Source organism: Haemorhous mexicanus, chromosome 4 (assembly GCF_027477595.1).
Source record: "Haemorhous mexicanus isolate bHaeMex1 chromosome 4, bHaeMex1.pri, whole genome shotgun sequence".
In the NCBI taxonomy this organism is placed as follows: Eukaryota; Metazoa; Chordata; class Aves; order Passeriformes; family Fringillidae; genus Haemorhous; species Haemorhous mexicanus.
The window spans coordinates 50,101,153-50,125,552 of NC_082344.1; the positions used below are offsets into that span (position 1 = coordinate 50,101,153).

A 24,400-nucleotide genomic window follows, 5' to 3' on the forward strand; every position below is an offset into this window, starting at 1 on the left:
AAAGCATCTCCAATGCATTTAAAAGTTGAGCCAAGGAGAAAGTGGGAGTTTTACTTGGTGAACTCAGTAAGGACCAAACTCTACAGCACAGTAATTACAATACTGAGATTGACAATGCTGAATTTCCAAATCATCAGAAAACAAAGACTTAAACTAGCCACTGCAAACTCCACGCTTGAGATGGTCCTCACTCCTCAACCTCCAAACAGAATCCTGGGCAGGTGAAACAGACCCTGCCATGGAGCAAACACCAGAGTGTGTGTGCCCTCACCAGGGCACAGGACAGCCTCCCTCAGCAGCCCAAGGTGAGTGCTGCTGTGGCCTGGCCTCAGCTCCCAGCCCTGGCAGGGCGCAGGCAGCGGGATGAGCGCACCAGCCTGCCGGCCCGAGCTGTGCTCCCCCTCTCTCGGCAGCAGCCTCAGCTGCAGCAGGAGGTGGCTTCATTCCAAGTGTCCAGAGTTACACGGAGAACAAACTCGTTTACTTGCCCCTGAGGAAATGCCAAGCCAGCCTGGCTGGCTAAACTGCTCCCTCCACACTTCCCTCCTGGGTACTTCCCCAGCTCAGGAATGACACACGGGGTAAGTGCAGGCTCCAAACTGCCCAGACAACACCGGCCCGTGAAGTCTGGCAGACAGATATCAGGCTTCTCCTGCTTCTCAAAGACACCTAAGCACCTAACCCAAGGGCACAGGCTGTGGGAAGGTCAAGTGCAGGGTATCACCAACAGGTTTGCCAAGCATAGTGCTGCATGTAACAGCTCAGTCACAATGCATTGCCCATCATCATCTGTGCACACAGCTGCTGTTGTGACCATCTTCACTCAATATCATGAAGACAAAGACCTTCTCCTTCCATAAACTCTGCCTGTCCACCAAATCCCTCTTCTTCAATGCCCTCAATCAGTTCCTGCTACTGTCACTTGTGGGCAACAGAAACAGGAGTCAGGCACTGAAATAATTTTGCCTGCGCAAACCTGTACAAACCTCAGGGCACTGATTTGCTCTCAGAATTTAACAGCACAACCCACGTTTCTTATAATGATTTAAAAAATGCCTGGAAATCACCAGGAACAGAAAATAAAGCTCATCATGGCCAAACCTTCCGGGCACAGCCACAAGCTAAGTGTAATAATCTGTGCCCTGACACAACTTGCCCCAAACAAGTTTTCTGAGCTCACCACTTTGCTTTGGACAGCAGTGGGGCTTCACAGTCCTTCTCTACATTGCCTGAGAATCAGGTTCTCTACAAGAAAGCAAAAATCCTGTGTTACCTGGTCTCACATTCAAGAAAATCTTCTCTGATATCTTCTCAACTCCATTGTGCTTGGCCAAGCACTGGTAGCAGCCCTTGAACGACCTCTGTACATTCTTTATAACGATGCCTTTCTGGGGATTGGGAATGAACGTCATATTTCTGGGGAGACGTTTTCCATCACATTTTTTCAGTGTGAAATTTGTAACATTTGGATCTGTTAGTGGACACACAAGCAGGATGTCACTGTCTTCTTTTCCATAGATTAGAGAATCAACAAGGAAGAGAACATTTGGATCTGTGAAGAAACACAAAGATCTGTCAGACAAGCTGGCATGGGAACTTCTGATTACCCTAACTCTACAATTGGGCACTTGTCAACAAAGAAAGTTTTACTTTCAGCCAGTAAAACTGAGTATTGCCTAATTCATGTTTACCAAGAGACATAAAATTTTCTCCTAAAAGAGCAGCACGACATGAGACGTGCAGTAGCATTCCATACCAGATACACTAAAGAATCATGTGCACTAAAAATAATCTTACTGCTTTTTTATTTGAAGATGAAGGGCATTTTTTTTGCCTTGTTTAGGTCCAAAATATCCCCACAACAGTAAACAGATTTTCACAGACCACTAGAAGTAATTTGCTTTTAGCTAGTGGCAGGGCTGTAAGGTTTCATGCCCACGGGAGGGTTTGAAAGAAATTTATGAGCAAATGGAAGTTGAAAAGCACCTAAATTATGGTTTTCACTTCTGTAAAATACATAATCTAAATGAACACACATTGCTACCAGAGGAAGCAGCAAACAACTTCTCTCTTTCTCTCCGCTCCCTGAAAGCAGAGATTATTTTTAGCCTCCTTAGAAGTAAAACTGGGCATACAAACAGCACATCTGATTGAAAAATAATCATGCAATCTTTCACAAGATAATTTTCCTATAGCATTTCATCTCAGCCAACCACAGCACACAAACATATAGTACTTTAAACACCTCTACAACCAAAGTTGAAGCCTATGATATGTCATGACCTTAAAATGCTAAAAAGCTGGCAAACACACAAATAAAGGAATGTGTGATGACAAACACTCTGTAAAAGTTTATTTGAGATTCCATCTGCCCTTTCTACAGAGTAGAATGAATTTGAAAAACAAAAACATAGAGAAAAGTTTTCTTTCTCTTTTGCAAACATACTTGCAACTTGAATGATTATAGATCAACAAACCATGGCTTACCAAGGAACTGAGAGAATTTGTTTAAGATGATGGACAATGTGCACTTGGTTTAAGACAAGAAGTACCAGACTGAAAATGAAGCCTGGGAGGTTTATGGAAGCAATTTACTACATCAGGGGTTTTTCATCACTGAACAGAGAAGTTACTGGCTGGTTTCTACCCTAGCATGAGGGTGTAGCTTTAGCTGAATTTGATATTATCACCCAAGAAGCCCCCACAAACTACAAGTTTTGAAGCATCAGTCTAGAGTTAGAGGATGGAGACTACTAACAAATGAAAAAAAAATCTAAATCATTTCTGAACAGAAGCAAAATGTGACATTTTGCACTCAGAGATCTTAAAAGAAATGCTATGACCAGCTGTCACTTCTGAGCAGGAAGAAGATGGATTACAAGTGCTCATCTAAATGTCCCTGGTAACAGACATAACTAATTGCTTTCTACTAACTCCCTCTTTCTCCAGTATGGACAGAACCAAGACATCTTCATTAGGCAGAAAGTATGGCTCCCAGCAACTACCAAAAAATAAAAGAAATTTTTGAAAATAGCAGGAACAAAAGACCTGTTTCACTAACAGCTGAAATTGCAGGCAAGGCCTTGACCGGAGCAAACAGAATTGCTGAGGTGCTCCCCTTGCTTCTTCAATCCCCATCTGGAAGGGAACAGCAGAGTGAGAAGACATGAAAGGACTTCCTACAGAGTATCCAGACATAAACAAGGCTGCACACAGTCATGTTCTTCCTTTCATGGCCTTCTACCCCATGGACGTCTTGGGTTGCACTTGCCTTCTGGGCATACTGCAGAACACAGTTTCCAGCACAAGTGCTTGTGCTGTGACAGCGCTTATCAGTGCTTCCATCTGAAAAAACTTGAGATCAAAACCAATAAATTTTTCTCTCTTGTGCAGGAGTCTGAACTAGGCTTGCTTGGATCAGGAAAAAATATGCTTTTTAGATACAACACGGGTACTTTCTGCCAAAAGAGAAAGGTGAAGCAGATACACATCCACAGTCTGTCAACGTTGTGTCATTCTTGGTCGCAGAAACAGAAGAAATTTGGATTTAGTATGTTCAGAAGAACATAAGATATCAACAGATGCCACCATTTTAGGTGTCACTATGTAGGATCGAGGTTCTTGGTCCTGCTCTCTCTTCACTCCACCTTACAAGCAGAAAAGTATAATAGGGTGTTTGTGGCAACCCCACAAGCAGCAGAGCATATGGCAGCATCTTACAGGTGAGGTAAGATGTCATTAAACCATGCCTGATGCAAAATGATGGTCAACCTCACAAACGTACTTATTTTACTGCCAGGATCTTGTCAAAGTTAAGGTTGCACATTTTGAGAAAAAAGATAATAACGTGTTGCATGTGGGCCACACAACTTCACTGATGCTTTGGCAAGCATGCTCAGGAGAGCTGCCTGCAATCCTGAGATGAAGGAGTCATGAAGGAATCACTCATGTAATGGAAGGCATAAACATCTCTACCATCACAGCTGTCTGAGATAATTACCATAACCTTCAGGAAAAAAATCAGGGTAGGTAAAGTAAAGATTGTTTACCACATGTAGGTAAAATACATGTCAGATTTCCTTTAGTCACAGTCTCAGAGAAAAACAGAAAGTCAAGAAAACTTATCCATGGTACCTGCATGGCTATTTGGAGAACTCAGGAGCAGTTAAAGGACCACTCTTTAAATTGTGTGGGCTCTATGCCAGACACCTTCCCTCATGAAAATAACCTATGCTGTGCTGTGCTTTTCTGTGCTGGTATCTCCCTGTCTTGGAGAACAACCCTGCAGTAATTCTCAAAGGACTAGCAGGGTTCAGAAGGGGCTCTTTGAGACAACCGCTGCTGGTCAAGGAATGCTGTCTTCAACAATGATGCCGTAAGACTTTGTTCCATCAACAGGTTAGGAAGAGCACCAGAGCTATGTGAAGGAGAAGAAAAAAACCCATTTTCCTGGGAAAGTGCCAGGCATGGTAAACTGTGAGCTCAGAGGCAGCTGATGTAGACATACATCAGCAGAGAAGAAATCTGAAGAAAACACTGCACAAAGAGCAATAAAGGATTGAGAAATGTGTCAGAGCAGAAGCACTTTTGTCCATGTCTGAGCATTTCTGATCAGTCACAAGGTAGATCAGAAGCTGATGGCAGAGCTGATGGCTCCCAGGCCTGGGAGCACAGTCTCAAAAGACCAAATCCTTTAGGCTAACTGCCTCAGTAAATTAAAAGCTTGGGACCAAACTTTACATGACTCCATGCTGATGGATGGCATGGAATTAAAAAGACATTTCTACATATTTTTTGCTTCTTCACTGTATAACTGACTCATGCAACAGAATGAGGTCACTTAGGTAGCATCTAGAAAGGGAGCTTGGATAAACTTTACCACAAAATTAATGGGGATGTAAAGAGAAACTCATCCAGAACCTTGTGCTACTGAGAAAGGCCATTGCAAGCAAAGCAGAGAATGAGATTTCTTCCTACTGGACAGGGAGGAACATTTATTTTATCAGATTGTGCTCCCCCGCTGTACTTCAAATTCAGTCTGTCTTTCAATATCTACTGTGGAAGCGGGGCAGGGGGAAGGGGAGGGGTGGGAAGCAAAAATAATGCCTTCATTGATATTTACCTTTAACAAAAACATAATAAGAGGAGACAATACTCCCTTTGCTTCTGCATGTGTATCTGCCTATGTCTCTGACTGTTGCATTTTTGGTGTGCCACTCTTTCTCGTTGGAGCTCTTTGCTTTTGCCGATGGGTCTGAGTTCTGGAAATTCCACGTCACAGGTCCCTCCTCGTTGCATGTCAGCCTTAATTCCTCTCCTTTATTCACAACCCGTAAAGACTCCACATGGGACAGTGCACCACCTGGGGAAAAAAAAGGCACAAAATAGAATGTCTGTCAATACAACACTCTCCTTTTTTTCTGCAGCTAAATTATTATTTATAGCTGTGTATGTGCAACTAATATTTTGGGATTTATTTCTTAAAAATACTAAGCTGCAACGGCACTGTGCAATTCTACAGACATCTTTTGGCTTGTAGCACCTTTGGCACACAGAGAAAATAACCAGTGCAGGTGGAAACTGGCCTCTAAAAGACCTTTGGAAACTAAAGTTTCAGATGCACCACTCTCTGCAATGTTTTGGCTTTTGAATGGGAACAGACCCAAGCTATTTAAAAATTAAATTCAAGAACATATGAGTCTGATCCTACATGGCAGCACTTTTAATCATTCTTTGTCATTTACTCAGTATGTTGCCAAGAACTAAAGTTTCCTTGCTCAACAGTTATCTTTTTATAACTGCTCTCTCATATATTCAGATGCTCCACTCATACTCTTAAATTAGAAGCGTCCAGTTTAATGAAGGCATCAGAACATGCTTTCCATACCTGCTTGTTTCTTTACCTGAAGTGCCAAATCAACATTGCTTACATAAAAAAACCATGCAAAATAGTCTTCAAGTTTCCATCCCAATGCTGCCAAATTAGTTTCACTGAGGCACCAATCTCCCAGTCACCAAAGCAGCTCTAATTGACAATTTAGCTGCTTTTCCACTGAACACCACACCCTAACACAATGTTTTAAATGTTCTCACAAAGTAAACCTCTGTAAAATTAGCAGTCCCAGATCACAACTCCCAACCACTCCCCAGCTGTCTACACAGAGAAAGGAGCACATTTAGGCTTCCTTGGCTCTACTGTCAGGGCAAGCCAATCAGGGGGTTGCTGAGTTAGCATACCCATGATTTGAAAGTATTAGTGCAACTACAAAAATGCAGTTCACAGTCAAAAATCCAGATAAATTCTCACTGTTTTGGACCACCTGAATATCAGAAGAACACAGGTAAGTACTGAGGTGATCTTGCAGTAACAAACCCTTCCCCTTTCAGAGTAATACTCAGCTTACAATAATAGTGCTGTTTGCTCATGCCACACAGTTGTACAAGTCTGTGTACAGTCTTCACTGGCATGACTCTGCTACTACATCCATGTGTAGTAGCAGAGTCATGCCAGTGAAAATGCTACTTGCATGCAAAAACACACTCTGCAGCTCCATTCAGAGGCTGAATCTCCCTACCCACACAGATAACAACAGACGTTCAGGAAAAACAATCGGATAATTACTCGGGATGAGGTTATACACTCCAGACTTAATTCACTCATCTCACAGCTTTAGTCGCTCTTAAAGTATATACTGGATTAAGATCAGGTCAGGTAACTGCTCCTCTTCCTGACAAATCCACCACAGAGTAGGAAGCAAAGGATGGCCAGACCACCTGCAGAGACTAATTACTTTGTTTGTTTCCAGTCTGAAAGGAGCCCCCCTTGAAATTAGAATTTATCAGTGTTAAACTCAACTGGCATTCACTCTTCCAGTGTCACCAAGCAATTTTCCACGTGAGGTCTACTAATCCTGCATATATGCTTCCATGACTGAACGCATAAACAACCATCTTAGAAATAAAAATTGCCCAAAAAAAGGCAGAAAAAAACAACTTTTAATTTCAGATCTGCTACCTCAAAGTGCAGGTATGTGTGTGAGCTGTGGTACAGTAGCTCAAACACAAAGAGTGGAAGTCCGAGATCTCAGAAGAACAAGTCCCAGTCAGCAGTGGAATGGTAAAGAGGAAAGCTAGAAAAATCCTTTGCCCTGGGCAGAGGTGTCTGACAGGAGGGTTGAGGCAAGAACACCTGTGATTTTCAAACCCCTCAGTTCAGAGCCAGGAACTTCTGGCATGTGAGAAGACAGAGGGCAAAGACCTCTGAGAAGGGCTCCTGAACAACCATACAGGTCCTCCATGGGGACCTCTTTGGAAGACTAATCTGCTCGTTCCCCACAGACCACAGGGCAGTTCAAGTGACAAAGCACATGAGCTGCATAAACAGCAGAGGTGTGGTGTGGTATAGCTATCCCAGCACTAGCTTAACAGACCAGTCAGGGAGCACTGAGAAAACAGAAGATGTGGACAACCTTCACTGTCGTCACTCCACGCCTGCAGCCAGCAAGGCCTCAGCTTGGGCCCGGCCAGGGAGCTGCTGGACTGGGATGGCCCCCACTGCCAGTGTCTCGAGGAGCACAGACCTGGGCAGGGGCACAGACCCTGCCATGGAAAAAACACCAGAGTGTGTGTGCCCTCACCGGGGCACAGGGCAGCCTCCCTCAGCAGCCCAAGGTGAGTGCTGCTGTGGCCTCAGCTCCCAGCCCTGGCAGGGCGCAGGCAGCGGGATGAGCGCACCAGCCTGCCGGCCCGAGCTGTGCTCCCCCTCTCTCGGCAGCAGCCTCAGCTGCAGCAGGAGGTGGCTTCATTCCAAGTGTCCAGAGTTACACGGAGAACAAACTCGTTTACTTGCCCCTGAGGAAATGCCAAGCCAGCCTGGCTGCATGAACTGCTCCCTCCACTTCCCTCCTGGGTACTTCCCCAGCCCAGGAATGACACACGGGGTAAGTGCAGGCTCCAAACTGCCCAGACAACAACGGCCTGTGAAGTCTGGCAGACAGATATCAGGCTTCTGCTTCCCAAACCTACCTAAGAACCCAACCCTAGGGCACAGGCTGTGGGAAGATCAAGTGCAGGTATCACCAACAGGTTTGCAGAGGAAAAAAGGACCCATTAGAGGTAGCAGTGTAAAGATTAATGTCATAATTGACTGGCGACCTGAGGATGGATTTGTCAAACCGTACACATCACTGTGTTGTGTGTAAATGCTGGCAGGTTCTGCAGTAACAAACCCTTCCCTTACGAAGGCCAGCTCAATAGCCCTGCAAATACTCAAGGCCGTGTCCCTCTGATGCACAGCACAGCTTTGCACAGCTGGACTGGACGTGTAACAGCCACGTCGCAGTCAGGGGGGCACTTCTCAAAACCCAACTCCACTTGCATGCAAAAACACACTCTGCAGCTCCATGCAGAGGCTGAATCTCCCTACCCACACAGATAACAACAGACGTTCAGGAAAAACAATCGGATAATTACTCGGGATGAGGTTATACACTCCAGACTTAATTCACTCATCTCACAGTTTTAGTTATTCTTAAGGTATATACCGGATTAAGACCAGGTCAGGTAACTGCTCCTCCTCCTGACAAATCCACCACAGAGGAGGAAGCAAAGGATGGCCAGACCACCTGCGGAGACTAATTACTTTCTGGTCTGGGCTTTGGAGGAAGCCCTTGTTCTCTCCTCATCTCCCTCCAATTGAGATTTACCAGTGCTAAAACCAAAAGACAAGTCCGCCAGTGCCTGTTTTTCCAGCACCACCAGAAATTTTCCATGAATTCTACGAATCTGTCATATAAACTCACATGACTGAACCGATAAAAAAGTATCCCACAAAAAATTATTGCCAGAAAGATTAGAAAAACATCACTTCATATTCTTATGGAACATTTATGATTTTTATCTACTCTTTCCCCTAGCCCTGATCCTATCCATTCTGGTTAGGAGTTCAAGTCTTTGCAACACTTACTAGCAGGACTATCTAGCAAGTTATTGGTAAATTTTTAAACGTAGTAAACAACACAGCAGAGCCTGACCTGTCCAGAGGCAAAAGAAATACACTATGTAGCAGAGCTGGAGAAAAATATGAGGAAACTAGCACAATGTGGTGAAGTATCACTCATATTTCGAGTTTATTTTGCTATGGTTCCTTTTGAGCAGTCTATGAATTCTCAGCAAAATAACTTAGAAATTCAATAATACCTTGTGCAAAGGATTTCCAGAGTGTAAAGGGTTTTTTCCTCTTGCCTTCTGAAAATAATGTCTCTTCAAAAGAACTATGACAGTGTAGGGACAACCGGTTGTAAACAGAATGACTATTAGATGTGCTTCGTATTATGTACCAAAATATCATCTGTCTTTAAAAAAGGAATTAAAATGGTGTTTAAAAAGATGAGAATGACTTTGTATCTTCTTTTTGGAGGAATAATTAAGTGACAGAAATCTGAGAGTTTAACTAACAACTTGTAATCTGGTGCACTAATCCCCACAGCATGTGTCCATCTGCTCTCTGCTCATCTTTTCTCAGACTCATGTCTGAGACTGCTCCATTTGTATGGCACCCAAGTGATGGGGCTCTTTCCAGGCCCCCTGTCGCCCCGGGGACTCCAGTAACATCAACCATGGAACCACAGCCACGACACCAAGACCCATAATTCAGGAAACAATTGTGTTGGCAGTATATATGCTAGAGGTAGTAGGGACCTCCAAGTGCCAAACCCCATGGGAAACAGTGTTTGCTGTCTCCTCCCAGAGCTCTGTGTTCATGATCCCACTTGGGATCCTAGCTTTACCAGTCACTAGCAGGATTGTTTCTGAGCAATGGGATGCAGGAAGTTTTCCAGGTGTGGGTATGCATCCTTACTTAGTTACCTACCCAACACCAAGGCATGCCCCCACCCTCTCTCCACCTCTTCACACCTTTGAAAAGGAGGTGGAGTACTACCTCAATATTCAGCTGAGTGTCCCCATCTCAGTAAGGCTCAGCTGACCACAGGAACAACCCAGGACAAGAAGAGAGGAAACCTGTCTTCTGCCCACATAGGTCCTGTGGTCTCAAGTGGTGCAGATGATCCCACTGTTGATCACAGATTGTGGATCCCACCGTGACACATTCAACATTCCCCACACACTGCATAGCCAGAGTACCACACTGGGATTCTGGATGACCCTCTAGAGTTGTCCTCAAAGGCAACTGGAGGGTGTAATTCCTATATGCTAACAAAAATACACTGATAATGGCAAATAAGTCACAATTAAAAAAAAAAAACAAACCTAAAATAAACTAATAAGCTCAGAGTTGGACAGCCCAAGTTTCATTCTGGATATACTAAATTTGAGTCCTACAGCTGAAGAGCTTCACTTCCACAACCCTAACTTCTCTCTGTAATATAAAAAACTTGGTTTAAAAACTATGATGCTGGGAACAATCACTTGAGAACAAGGCTGTGTAACTGAAAAAAAGAATATATAAATATATTAAAATGAAGGGAGAGGGAGGAAAGAGGAGGAGTACAGCAGTTGTGAATTCTGCATGCAAAAGGAACATCTGGAAAACCAAGCTGCAGGAATTAGAAAATCAAACAGCTGTAGATAATACTGATAGGAAATGCAGGTCAAATTGCAGGGATATGATTAAGGACAGCAGAATGTTCCTGTAACAATTAAGGGATGTGCAAACAACAAAAGCTCTGGCTGAGGAGTGAACCATCCTGGGGAAAAAATATAGTTTATGCTGGAGCTTTTCAGCCTCAGCACAACACTGTTGTAGCATGGAAGAGCACATCAGGTGCAAGTCCACATCAAGCTCACAAGCAACTGGAAACCATCTCCAGCTGCCAAGCAAACAAAGGATGTGGGACTGCCATGGAGTAAAACGAAGAGTCAAACACTGCGGATTTTATTCCCAGCTCTGCCACAGATTTCCTGCACAACCTTAGGCCAACAGGTTAGTCTCTCTGTGGCCACTTCCTCTTTCAACTCTTATCTAAACATTAAAAGGAACAAGAAGTTTGTGGCAGCTCTATAACACAACAGATTGCTTCCAAAGAAAAATAAAACAAAAATCCCTGTGCCTTATCCCACGCCCTTCCACTCTCAAGTTGTGTGGAACATATCCATTCCCAGAACAGTCACAACCTGCTGACATCCAGTGCCAGTCTCTCTGCCCAGCCCACGGCACTGGCAGCACCCTGCCAACAGGTTCATTGCTGCTCAGCAAGGGCAAATCCCTCACCCTGCCTCCCCAAGGGCTGGGACACACTGAAAGGGCATGGCAGGCTCTTCTGAGCGTCTGCCTTTTCCCCTTGCAGTTGCCCATAACCTTCATAGTCATCATCATTTAAGCTGTACAAATACTGCACAACGAAAACAGTGACCTGACCGTGACCTGATCCTGACCATGATTTCTAAAGCAGTTAACGTTTTTCTATCATAAATGCACAGAGGAGCTAAACTTCAAGAGGCAAAATGTCCACAACTTTACTGTAAGATTGTGAGGACTGGATATAATTGGGGAGACTATTTTTTTTCAGTGCCTATACATTCTGGGCACTGGCTTTATTTCAAGGGCTATCACACAGACCTCACTCACCGTGGTTTTTCATCTACAACAACATAAGAGAGCAGAAACAAGAGATATGCTTTATCAGTTAAAGTAGTGGCACTGCTGTAGATGCAATGGTCCAGAGATATCAGCAACACATGGCTTGCAGGGAAGTAATATCCTCTTTCAGCATACCCAGCACTGCTGGAAAAAATGAACATGTTTTCAGACACACAAGTCCCCTGTAGGTCTGAAAGAAGAGCAGAAGCAAAACCAACTCTTTTACACAAGTGTAGAGGTCCTAGCCAGGAGCCTGCTCAATCCTCTCTTGAGTATTTACACGCAGGTCTAATTGAGGAATATCACCTTTCTAACTCTGTTTCTTATTTGTTAAAGCCACTATGACAGTTGACATATGCTATGATGGACATGAATGTAAGATCCTTTCAATTACATTTTCTTTGTCTTGCCATTTCATGCCCCAAGGAAAAATATGAAGTGTCAAACTTTCATGTTAATTGCACTGAAACAACTTGAATTTACTCTGATGTATAAAATCTCCGAGATTTTTCAAAGTAGAGATGGTATCATATGCTTACTTGTTTTGTTCCATTTCACTAAACAGACACTCTCCCTTATGCTAGATGAAAAGTTTAGCAATGGCAAATGTCAGTTTTAAATTATTTGATCTGAAAGCTACATCAGATCCTGTTTCAGCCAGGCTGTGGGGATAAAGGTGGCTAGCAAAAGAAACCATCCATACCAACACCCACACTAGCGTCTTCCTCAAAGACATAGACCAAAAAATACCCAACACATGATTGATTGCCCCTGTAAGTGTTACAGACTCTCAGCATATCTGAACGACACAAATCCTTGCTGACTGTCTCCTCTGCCCCAACTTCTTTTCAGAGACTGAAAAATTATCTGTCACTGGACACATACTTAAGTCTAGGCTGATTAGGCTTCCCTGCAGAACTAAGCAGTTTGTTTCTAACCCATCTCCCAGGGTCAGTGCTATCTGCTGACCAACAGACTCTTGAATGCCATGTTTTCCAAGCAGATACAAGGCACTCACGAGCTTGTGCTCACTTTGAAGTTTGGGATCCTTGGAAGCTATGTATTACTGAGCAGTAGACCAGTGTAGAGGATTAATGAGGGCTTTGACTTTTACACAGCTGCATGAGGGCAACCCCTGTCTCCCCAGCCAGCTCTGCTTGCCCCCTCACCCCCAAAGGGAAGGGGGCAGAGGAAGGGCACTGTGGAGAGCAGGACATGGGAGCTCACAGCACAGCGCTCAAAGGCACAGCCAAGCTGACTCCATCTGCAAACAGCATCAAGGAGAAATGAAGATCTCCCACACAAAGAGCAAGTGTGGAACCAGCCAGCTGATTCCCACCCATGGCAAACCCAAGAGAGGAAGTGGCAGGAGGTTAGAACAAAGGTTGTCTTTATCATCTGTGGAGGCATGAGCATGAGGAACTACAGAGGCTGTGGCTATGAGGCACCCCCCTTTTCAGTGAGGCCCCATGGTAACCTTTGAGCTCCATAGTTTGGACTTGCACCTACATGGACCTGCCCCAAGATACACCTCATGCCCTGGCAGGGCATTTCACAGAACAAGTAAGAGGCACTTGATGCTTAGCACTTGCTAAGCATCAAGTGAGAAAAGAGCTCAGGAGACTAAGGGGACACCCAGCTACACCTGGAGAGAGGCTATGCACCCCCCAGTACAAAATGTGGTGAATCAGGAAGAGCCAGTATCAGACACAGGTAGCAAGATGTCAAATCCAGCCAGCTCTATAGACCCTGTACATCACAGTCTCCAGGAGAAACATTCACAGAATCTTCAGGCAGGCTAAACGTGAGCACCTGGGACAATCCCTGGCTTGTGGGTGGAAACCAGCAGGTTCTCCTGCAGGGGGTCTTGTCACACCAATTAGTGATGCAGCTGATAGCACTTTGCTTCAGTACTTCAGAAGCAGGCTTAGCAGAGCAGATTCCTCACATGACCTCCACAACCATGTGAGAGCTGCCCTATGCATGCGAGTGCAACACTTGCTCAAGGCCAGGGGCTGGGAGAAGCAACTGGAACTAGAGACAGAGACACACCTTCCTCTTCCCTGCTGGCTTTACTTCCCTTGCTGGGGTGAGGAAAATGCAGCCATGCAAGCAGGCTATTGTTCCTGCCTGCTGAGCAGCTTGCCCTTTCTGACAGGCATCCCTCACTCTGCAAATAGAGCCATTTGTCAAAGGCAGACATGTAGCTGAATATAATTCTAGTTTAACACACATACTAAATGGCTACAGCAGGATCAAACTCCATGTTTCTTTCCAGGGCTGAGTACGGTACCTCCCTGAATCCTCCTTTTTTGGAAAGACATGGCTTTGGGGCTTTTTCTATTGTTTTGGGGTCTGTTTTTTGAAGGAGTACCACATGCACTACAGTAGCCCAGTCACTTATCTTGAAGCACTATGTGTAACAACCTACTCTAGGTGATTAATTCATTTCATTATATTACATTGACGCACTGTGGTCTCTTATACCTAAACTTCCCACCATGGAAGGAATCTACAGGCAATGTATTAATGAATAAAACCAAACCCAATGCATGACTGACCTGCCAGGTTGTTTTTTTTTTTTTAAATTAGAATGGTCTATGCTTACAACAACTACCTGATAATTCTTATTCAAAGAGAAACACAGAGTACAGCTAAATATATATGTACACACACAAGTAGATTTGCAAAAAAAAAAAGAGCAACTGTATGCCACAGTGCTTGTCAGCATTGAGATTTATACATTTAGACTGATTCTTACTCCTACTGAATTATTGCCTTCTTTCCTCTAATTTCCAAAATTACTTATTAACCAGCTGTCCCCATGGTTAGTTTTGTCAGCTGTTAGACACATAAATAAACAAATTATGAAGTAAGTATGGAGAATGATTAGAAGGAATGAAAAAGCACACTAATGCATAGTGTATTCATATTCAGCTGTCATGCGCTCCATCTATTTCTTTAATGGCTCTTTCTTCTCACTTCTCTTTGCTGACATTTACATTAAAAGGTGCAGTGTCTTTCAACTTCCATTTTGAACGAATGTTCCTTGTAATGAGCAACATAGGCTTGAAAGCATGTTTTCTGAAATGCAGTGAAAAGGTAATTTTAATGAAGAGAAACGAGAAAACTGGAGGACAGTAAATCGCTTTGCAATCTGAATTAATGCCTATTTGGAAAAGGCTCAACTGTGGAAGGAGATGTAAGACTTTTGGCAATGCAAATTCTAATTATTTCAAGTCTTGGCAGTAATTTTATCAAATAGTAGCAATTTCATTAAAAGGTGCACTGGTAATCATCTACGTAAGGCCTCCAGAGGGGAAAATATCCCAATAATTGCATAATTATGTTATCACTGCTCTTATGATGGACCACATTAAATACCACAAAGAGGAACACTGCTTTTTACTTTCTCTAGATATTTAGTTCAGTACATTTTCCTAGAAGATTACAGCAATAAACAAGACTTTCAGATTAACATGTTCACCAAATTTTGCAGAAAAGACACAGCTATCTTTTATGTCCATAATACTTTGTAGTCCCTTTTCCTTCACTGAAAGAACTGACATATTAATGAGAAAAATTCTGGGTATAGTAAAAAGAAAGAGTATTTATATAGTTGTGTTACCAAAATAAAAGTCATTGCATTATGTCATACAGGCACATGGCACAGGATCCAGGATTTAAGAGGCAGGTTTTAGGAAATTTCCACAGTTGTCCATATAAATTATATGTATCTATTCAGAGATTCTTGATAAGCCTGCAAGAACTTAGATTTCTCTTGTCTAAGTAACACTTAAGCTCTTCTATTAAGATGTTGGTAAAAAATTATTGTAAAAGCACTGTTTTACAGACAATACCAAATCTAATAAGTCACTTTTTAGTGAGGTACTCAGTATATTAGATATTTATCTTTTCATATGCCTCCTCAAACTATGACTGGGACAGTTTCTGGGGGAGCCATTGGCACATTTCTCAGAACATCCTCAGATGAAAAATTTCACCTTAGACAAACTCACCAACACCCAGCAACATCTGTCACTGAAATTGTCTTACACAGAAGTGCTTTGAATATAGAGACTTGGGTACATTTCTAACAATTCAGCTTCATTTCCTCAGTCTTCTGGCAATGAGATAAATAACTCTCCAATATCACAGAAGTCCAACTTGCAGTTTTTGCTTTTAAATTGTACTTTATTTTCTAGTTTACTTATAAGCCTTATCAGAAACTGCATACACATTACAAATATACCGGTAACTGCTTACTGAAAAGTAGTCCTTCTTCCTGCTCCAGGAAAGATACACAGAGGACTACTTAATGTGAGTGCAGCCTGAGTGCCTGCTTAAACAGGGAATCCCATTCCAGCACTCTTCTGAATAGATCTAGCTTATAGGAGGAGACCAGAAACACACGGCTTACTTCTGCTCCTTCCATTTGACCTCTTTTATTGTGCTGCATACCTCAAATCCTAGGTATGATAACAGTAATGCTCCTGCAAAGTCAGCAATTTTATGTATAATACCTGGAAGTCAGACATGCTATGGAATAGGAAACTTCAACAGCTTGTGTTAAAATGAACACTACTGGGAGGAAGCTTTTATTTTGTGGAAGGTAACAATTTCTTTTCAAAGTATAAAACTTATGTTCACCCAGGTATAGAAAGCACTTCCATGATATAGACAATAGCAAACCAGTATCAAAAGTGAAGAAGAGAATCAGCCAGCCACTGAGCAGCAAAAAATGAATGCTTCAGGATCAGGTCCTGGCATAGAACTGTATATAAGGCATACAAACAGAACCATTTCAGGTAAAAATACCCTATTAAGCTGCATATTTAATTTAATATTACATGAAAAAATAAAATCACAGCATTTTTATAATGCACATTTTCCTTTTAAAAGGTAAAAATACTCAACAGTGATTTTGAAAATACAACAACGTAAATTTAAGCTTACAGCTCCTCTAATCATTAAAAAAATAAAAGCAAAATTGTATTCAAGCTGTAGATTTGCTGTCAACATTTTAAAGATAATATAACTACTGGATTCATCAAAGTCAGCCCTGAGCACCTTCAGGCAGGTTGTGCTGCAGCAATAAACCAGCCTTTGACACGTGGAGTTTCTTAGCAGGTGCAGAGAAAATATTTTCCTTTTTTCAATTCATTCAGTACAACTCAATTAAGCAACTAGTCCACTCAAAGAGGAGCGACTGATCTGGAGCTGAAGAAAAAACCCATTAATGTTTCTTTCCATTGCTATTCTAAGAATAAGGAGAGAATGACACGGACTAGTTCTAAAATTTTTGTAGCATAGTGATTAGAAGCCACCAGTTTTGACTACAGATAGGCCTTTCAGGCATTAATTCTTTTTTTCAAAACATTTCTCAATGAGTTTTTTCTTCTGAATTGGCTGGCTTCTATGTGGTGCTATTTTTTATCTAACGGAAGAACATTTCAGAATTCTTGTTTCCGTCATTGTAATCGATGCAAATCATCAGCAAAAATCAATTATCTAATACAAGAAATGTCAACATTTTCTATTTTCATACTAAAACAGACACGTGAAGAACCAGGATCAGTGTATATATAACAAGCTACATAATTGCTTAAATACAGGCACAGTGATTAATCAAAGTAAGTATAACATTAACTGCAAAGGCTATATTTAATTAAAACTCTATCTCAATGGTAATAAAGGAGGTTAAACCTTTCTTTGCGAAATGATTAAGTACAAATGCAAAACAGTTAAAATGAGGCTTACTGTTGGCTGATTTAAATCATGATTAAAATCAGATTTACATGCTTTGAATCAAATTGAAGCACATAGTACAAGGGGAGGTGACCATTTTATTGAACCTGGAAACACTGCATTTCTCATCTGCAGTCAGATGTCAGTTTTACACATCATATCTGGAAGAAATGCAAACAAGTCTGAGAGGGCTGAGAAGAGCAGGAAGGGAAGGAGTTGCAAAGACACTCCAAAAGAAAATGTCTGAAAAGGTTTATCATAGAAAAGAGAAGCCAAAGGGTTTATATCATCAATGTGTAAAATATTATTAGAAAAAGGGCCGTGATGAGTAGTTCATATATCCACAAGACCAGGAGAATAAAAGGATGGAATTAGGCAACCAGCAAGGGAGATTAGGTATCAGAAGCTTTTGACCTTTAATACCTATTTACTAGAAAAAACAGGTGGTAAGAGTCTGCAGCACAAATCTGCCTTAGAGCAGGTTAGAACAAAAGTCTGTGTGGGGAGATCTGCTCCATCTGACTATAAGGAAGAGCTGGGGACAGAGCAGATCTCTGCAGGTCTCCTGCAGCCTTACTCCTAGAGTTCTATGGGAGCTTCCGAAGACTTGCTGTGTCTCTTAAAAACCCAGCTGCAGGAAGAAGATGAATGCATGAGAAAGTCGGATTTCATGCAACAAAGAATGAAGTTTCCAGTTCTGAGGCCTGCAGACAAAACCTTTAACATGTGACATCCAGTGCAGCCATTAACTCCTGAACAAAAAACAGATTAGATAAGAGAGCCGAGAGCAAGCTTTAAATCTCACGATACCTGTCAGCAGGAATCTGGTTAGTTCTGAATGGCCTAGGTATGTGAACACCCAAAACATTTCTATTACACAGCTCACTGGGATTTTCCACCCCTTGAAAGCATGCAGGCTCTCAATGACAGGTTATAATCAACCAAGCTTGATTTCTTTTTCCTGTGTGGCTTTTGCACAATGCCTTTCTATAAAACAAATCCACTCCAGCCTTCTCTTCTCCAGACTGAACAGCCCCAGCTCCCTCAGCCTGTCTTTACAGGAGACTTGCTCCAGCCCTCTGGTCCCTCATGAGGAGCACGTTCACCCAGCATGGGCAGAGGACAAGTGCTTAGGACTGATGGGAAAACACAGGAGATGTAGGACTAACCTGGCATTTGCCATGCTTCCAAAGAACCTGTAAGAGATGAATCTCTCTGATTTTCACATTTGCCTGCCACAGTGTTCATCTCTTAACTTAAATCAGCCCATGCATCCTCTTTATCACTTAGATTTACAACTGCCAGTGCCTAGTTGACCAGAGAATTCTTCTCCATATCAGATATTTGATTGTGTTACGTGATTACAGATTCAACTGCCAAGATGACATTTAAAATTATAGACATTGAATGCAGTCAGCTCCCCCAGCGACAAAACCCCTGTAGCTCTTAATGGTACCCAGTGATGCTTCATTTTAGTTCAATTTCCAGAAATGATCCCTATGGAGCAGCCCAGAAGTTGCATAGCATGGTAGCAACATTAGAAATTTTTCTGTTATTTACATGTCTCTTTGCTGGTAAAGTCAAGAGCCTGACATGCTGTAAAAAAAGTCTTTTGCAACGTGAAAAATATCATTAAAAATCCATTAAATCTGAAAACCGGTGTTTTCAGAATAAATCAATATAATCCCCAAGAGGAAATCCACTGAGAAAATAACATTTACTGAGCTTTCTAATTGGTATCCCCTAGAAAATAGGAGTCACGTTCTCCCCTCAAACACAGATGTTTACACTCTCCTTATGCTTTTATCACTAACGGCAGCAATCTTGGCCAGTGGACAAACAATACACTTCAGTTGTCATTAGGTTTGGCAGCCAGCCAAGGAGACTGCTCACACGCGTAAAATTACGTTCATTTATGACTATTTGCAGGATTCATTGTCAAACAGGGTCCTACTGGAAAGAAAAACCTTCTAGCTTCCTAAAAGTCACTGAAAAAAACTAGCACAATTCTATAGAATACGATAATATAGAATACTAGTAATTTTAAAATTCTTTTTATGCCAAGTTCTCATAATTTCTGTGTGCATTCTCTTCAGATTATTTTAAATAAATGATCAGAAGATGTAACACACTTTCCTTAGGTGCCGCAGCATCTGCTCTTCTCTCCCGCCTAAAGTTACAATGAACACCTTAAGCTCTGCTACAGCTGAGAAGCCCCAACAAGGGAAGCTGAGTTTCCAAGGGACAGAAACATCTGCAACTTGTTTCTTGTGCATGGGAACAGTCAGAAAGACATTTCAAAATTTTAGAAAGGTGAAGTTATGTACTTAAAGTGAGAGGGTACTTACAGTAAATGCAATGCATTAGGATATCAGACCTCATTTCCTCTAGCCATTCTCTGAACAGCTGAAAGAGACTTAAGGAAATGAGTCAAAATCCTGGAAGATGTTTGTACTAGATGAAAAAGAAAACAACATCTGTAAAATCATGTGTCACATCCATAGAGCAAGACAATGTGTAACACTTGATCTTTGCAATGGCATTCATCTTCATGGACAGAGAAAAAAAAAAGCTGAAAAGTGGCTTATTAACCTTGAGCAATTACTGCCTCTCTTCTACAAGATTGATATGAGATTATATCAGTCACTGTGTATTGTAGATAAACATATATGTTGTTGAAACTCTTTGATGCTGCGTTGTTCTTGTTTTATCCAGAATTTGTTGTTCCTTACCTTCAGATTCCATCAGACTGTTTACTGTTCGGACTAGAAAGCAGCTCTCCTTCAAACTACAAATGCCTAGTATTTGGCATTTAGTTTGGCAGCTCCAGACAGTCCTTGAAAATCTTTCTAATAGCTTGCAGTAACAACAAATTATAGTTCAGACAGAAATCCAAATACTATAGAGATTGATTAGTCTCTCAGAACAGACCAGAGAGTGAAAAGGACAAGCTTCACTAGCAGAGCCTCCTACTGACTGGAATATGACTCAAATGTTTCTCCCAAGACCTGTCCTAGCTCATGTTTACATGTGCTAAAGACATATCCCTTCTAATACCACCTGTATCCTGGTGCAGCACATCCCTTCTGGAGGTGACTCAGGATCCTTTGCTTAATTCAGGCACCTGCAAAGAAGCATTACTGTTTGGACAATCACTGGGAGAGCTGGAGCGAGATGGAAAACCCACAGAGAGCCAATACAACCCAACAGTACTACAGCTGCAGTCATCTGTTGACAAGAGGCTCTCTCTGGCAAAATGAGCACATGGAAATGCCTTCAGTCTCTATGAATGGTATTTAAACAGGATGTAAATGGGAGTCTCACTTCTTGCCAAATTTGTCACATTCTTTATAATAAAGCCCGAACAAAAATCACTCACGCACTTGCAGGGAAAAGGTTCCCAGTGGCAGTGCAAGGAAAAAGAGTTGAATATTGAGCAAGCTTTGACATTTCCATTCTGCTCCTGGCAGTGGCCTTAGGCTACATTTCTGCACAGGAGACTCTGCACTGCCACAGGGGAGGGAGGAAAAGGAGGAGAGAGCAGAGATGGAAATGCGAGTAGGGAGGGCAGGATACTCAGATGGCTTGACGGGGGTCAAGGCAGCAACTGAATGACAGCAATCAGAATCCTCATCAAATTCAATCTTTCTTCTTCAAGCTTCCTCCCTCATGGCTGATAGGCAGCAGGGAGCATCATGAAAACAGACATTCTTCCCTCTGGGCAAGGGAGAGTCTCCTATTACTCTGCAGCTGATTGGGGGGGGGGGGGGGGGGGGGGGGAAGGTTGCGTTGCTGAAGGGAACCATGTCCAGTCTTCCATGCCACAGGACGGACATGCAAGGGACTCTGGCAGAGTGCTGGATGATGGGGGACAAAGCAAGCCTTGAGGGAGGACAGGAGAAGAAGAGAGAAAAGATCATTCCAGAATATTGCATCAAAATCAGGACGAGGCAAGTCCCAAATGGAAGGAAGTATGGAAGCATGTCAGTTTGCAAGTAAAACAAAAGGTAGGAAGGGACTACGGACAAAAAAGATGAATGGTTTACCCTTGGATAAGCTACACTGAGCTGTTTTCTACATCCTCCTTCCCAGCTTGCAACCAAAGGAAGACGCTCTTGACCAACGGCCAAAAAAAGATACTTATTATAAACCTGTACACTGATAAACAGGATAGGTCTCAACAAGGAGATCCTCCCAGCCAAGCCTCTACACTGAGGGAAAACCAGAAGTAGCACAGGGTCAAACTAGCTCCGGAGCAATCCAGAACAGCACACCAGCACTGTCCAACCTGTCACTTCTGATGTTCCTATGCTGCTGCCAGGATGCGAACCATCACACTGATACCTCGCCCAGCACCACAAAACCAGCCCAGAATACTCCTACATCTGTGTGATACACAGATGATGCACATACATACCTAAGGACAGCTGTCTTTTGCAGTAGCTAGTTCTTTCTTACAACATAGTGTGGTTTTGTTCACACAAGTTTTTATCTGAAGTGCCCCTGAAGTCTCCTACAAGTAAGTGTATAAACCCAGAACGAGAAGAATGACCATGAGAGAGATTCTCATTGGTTCTCCTTGGCTCTCCAGTACTCTGGAAATTGCACCTCTGTCTTCCGGGACATGCTGTCAGTGTGACCTGCTTCCTAAGCTTTCCTTAAGGACAGTCTAAATAATGAAGGGTAACCTTAAAGTGCAGGCAAGAAATTAATGAAGTAAAGAAAGCTGGCAGGTATTAATCATTTCACCATTTTCAAAATTTCTTTCTAGGAATAACTTATCGGTAGGAGACTCTTCCACTCCCGTGGCCACAGCATTTTGCAGCCTTATGTGGGTACTTCTAAATAGGAAAGCCCAAATTGCCAGACACCACACTTACTCAGATTACCAATAAACAAAAGGCAGCAAACACAAAAAGTTACCTAAACAAAACCATTAAGGCATCCTGAAGTGTTTTACAACGAAGAAGGTTAAATTGCCTCTACTGCTGGTTCCTGGCGTTTTAGCGGTATTTGCTCCCGTGGGCAGAGGTTGGCGGAACCCTCCCCGTCTGTGTCTCACACAGGGTGCTCTGCAAGGCTCCTCTCTGGTGGTGGCAGCAGACGTTAAACACCTATCGCTGAGCATCGCTTCCCTGGATCCTAAGCTCGTTCTTAGATAAGCAGCGAAAGAACCTTTCATGTTACCTCCTTTCGGACTTCAGTGCCCAGGGCCAAATTCCTCCCCGGTCTAGCGAAGACCTCCTTCCAGCACCTTCCCTGGACACAGCCAAATGCCTCCTAAGCCCACAAACCACGAAAGGAGATGCACGGCGGCTCTGAAAGGCGTGCGCGAAGTTGCCCAGCTCTGCAGCTAGATACCGTATTTAAACCGTTAGACCTGCGCTCCAGGGCTGAGAGGTCAAACAAATAAACGCCCTTTACAGAAACGAGTGGAAGGGAACCTACAACACATCAAAGTTTTAGCACCAGCTGACCCCTCAAAGGCCTGAAAGGCTCCTATCGCCCTCCTCTTCACCGCGAAGGTCCGTCAGTGCCGCAAGAGACAAGCCCTGATGTCCTGTCCCGCGGCGAGCCCGGCACCCGGGGCTGCACCGGCGGACGCAGAGGGCAGCGAGCCCACCTGCCCCCCCGAGAGGCTGCACCCCGCTGCACAGCGCTGGACACCTGACGCCGGCTGCTCGTTCCTGCCCATTGTTCAACGAGCACTTAACCGCGGGGACATTTTGTACTGATCCCCGGATAGTTTATTGTCAAAACAGTCCGGCCGGGGAGATGGAGGGGGGTGGAGGGGTTCCCTGCCGGCCCCTCTCCCAGCCCCGGATAGCCGTGCACGGCAAACAAAGGACTTTATTTCCCCCGCCGGGGCGTCCCACAAGGGCAGCGCGGGGCGATGCCGGGCACACCGCGGGCTGCCGCCCGACCCCCGGCGCGGCGCTGCCCCGTGGAAGGGGCCGCCAGCGCTGAAGTTTTCCCCGCCGCCGCCCGTGCCGACCCCGGCCCCGCGGGGCTCCGCGCCCGCCCGCGCCCGCGGCTCCCACCTGCGGGGAAGAGGCTCAGCAGCAGTAGCAGCACCACGGTGTGCGCCAACTCCCGGGCGAGGATCGCGCCCTCCATCCCGGCGCGGCTGCCGCTCGCAGCGCCCGGCGCTGAGATGCCCGAGCCCCTGCGGGAGGGAGCGGAGTAGAGCCGGCCCCGCCCCGCGCCCGCGCCGCGCCCCCGCCCCGCCGCCGCGGGGATGGGCGCAGGTGAGGAGCTCCCCCGCCCCCGGGGAAGGGCCGCGCGCCGGGTGCCTCCTGCGGGCTCACCGTAAAGCCCCTAAACAGAATGGTTTAAGAGAAAAGGACAGAGCCCAGTGGCTGAATGTGCGCATGGTGCTGTCGGGGGGAGCTCGCCCTCCTCACGGGCAGCGTTCTGCCATGCCGAGCGCCCGAGGGATCGGGACCGCGTAAACCCAAGTGTAACGTGGACCGGAGAAAGGTGGGGGGGAGCGGCCAGGCTGGGCACGGGAGCTGGAAACGGAGAGAGCATCCCTTAAAGGGCAGGTAGAAAGCCATTTGTCTAGCTTTGAAATCCTCGCTGATCGCTCCTGGAGGTGTTACAGCAGATTCTGGAGGCACCAAAGGTATCGCCTCCGCCCTGGCCCGCTGAGTGCTCGACTCAGGCCGCTGTGGGCCACCACCTATTAAGGGCCAGAGCACCTCGAGTGAGACTTAAAAGTGTGTGCTGTGGCACAAAGCGAAGACTTGAAAGAAGTGGCTGGTTTGGTATGGAAAAGAGAAAACTGACAGGGAGCTTAAACGTGGAAAGGGTCCTTAAGAAAAGGATTGTGAGTGATTGTTTTTCATGTTCCTCAAGGGCAAGATAAAAAGTTATCCACTTAATTCTCAGGAAGAAAAATCGCTTAAATGTAAGGAAGGCAATTGCAAAGAGCAAGGAGGATTTAGACTACAAATGCTTTGCGAGAAGGGGCTGTGGAATCCCACAGAGGGAGTTTTTAAGCACCGATGAGACCATTGACGAGGATCTGGGAGCACTCACTTCTGTAGCTGC

The 24,400-nt window shown here is 44.1% G+C and overlaps 1 protein-coding gene across 1 annotated transcript in view; it reads right to left on the reverse strand.

Annotated features, from left to right (window-relative positions):
• The window catches only part of KIT (KIT proto-oncogene, receptor tyrosine kinase), a 54,872-nt gene extending 31,344 nt beyond the window's left edge, over positions 1 to 23,528 (reverse strand). Inside the window, exons 1-3 of the mRNA XM_059844815.1 lie at positions 23,389 to 23,528; positions 5,123 to 5,362; positions 1,274 to 1,552 (exon numbers count right to left, since the gene is read on the reverse strand). Of these exons, the coding sequence (XP_059700798.1) occupies positions 1,274 to 1,552; positions 5,123 to 5,362; positions 23,389 to 23,464 (595 nt within the window). The 5' untranslated portion in view covers positions 23,465 to 23,528. The remainder of the gene's footprint in view (positions 1 to 1,273; positions 1,553 to 5,122; positions 5,363 to 23,388) is intronic.
• Between the last annotated feature and the right edge of the window lie 872 nt (positions 23,529 to 24,400).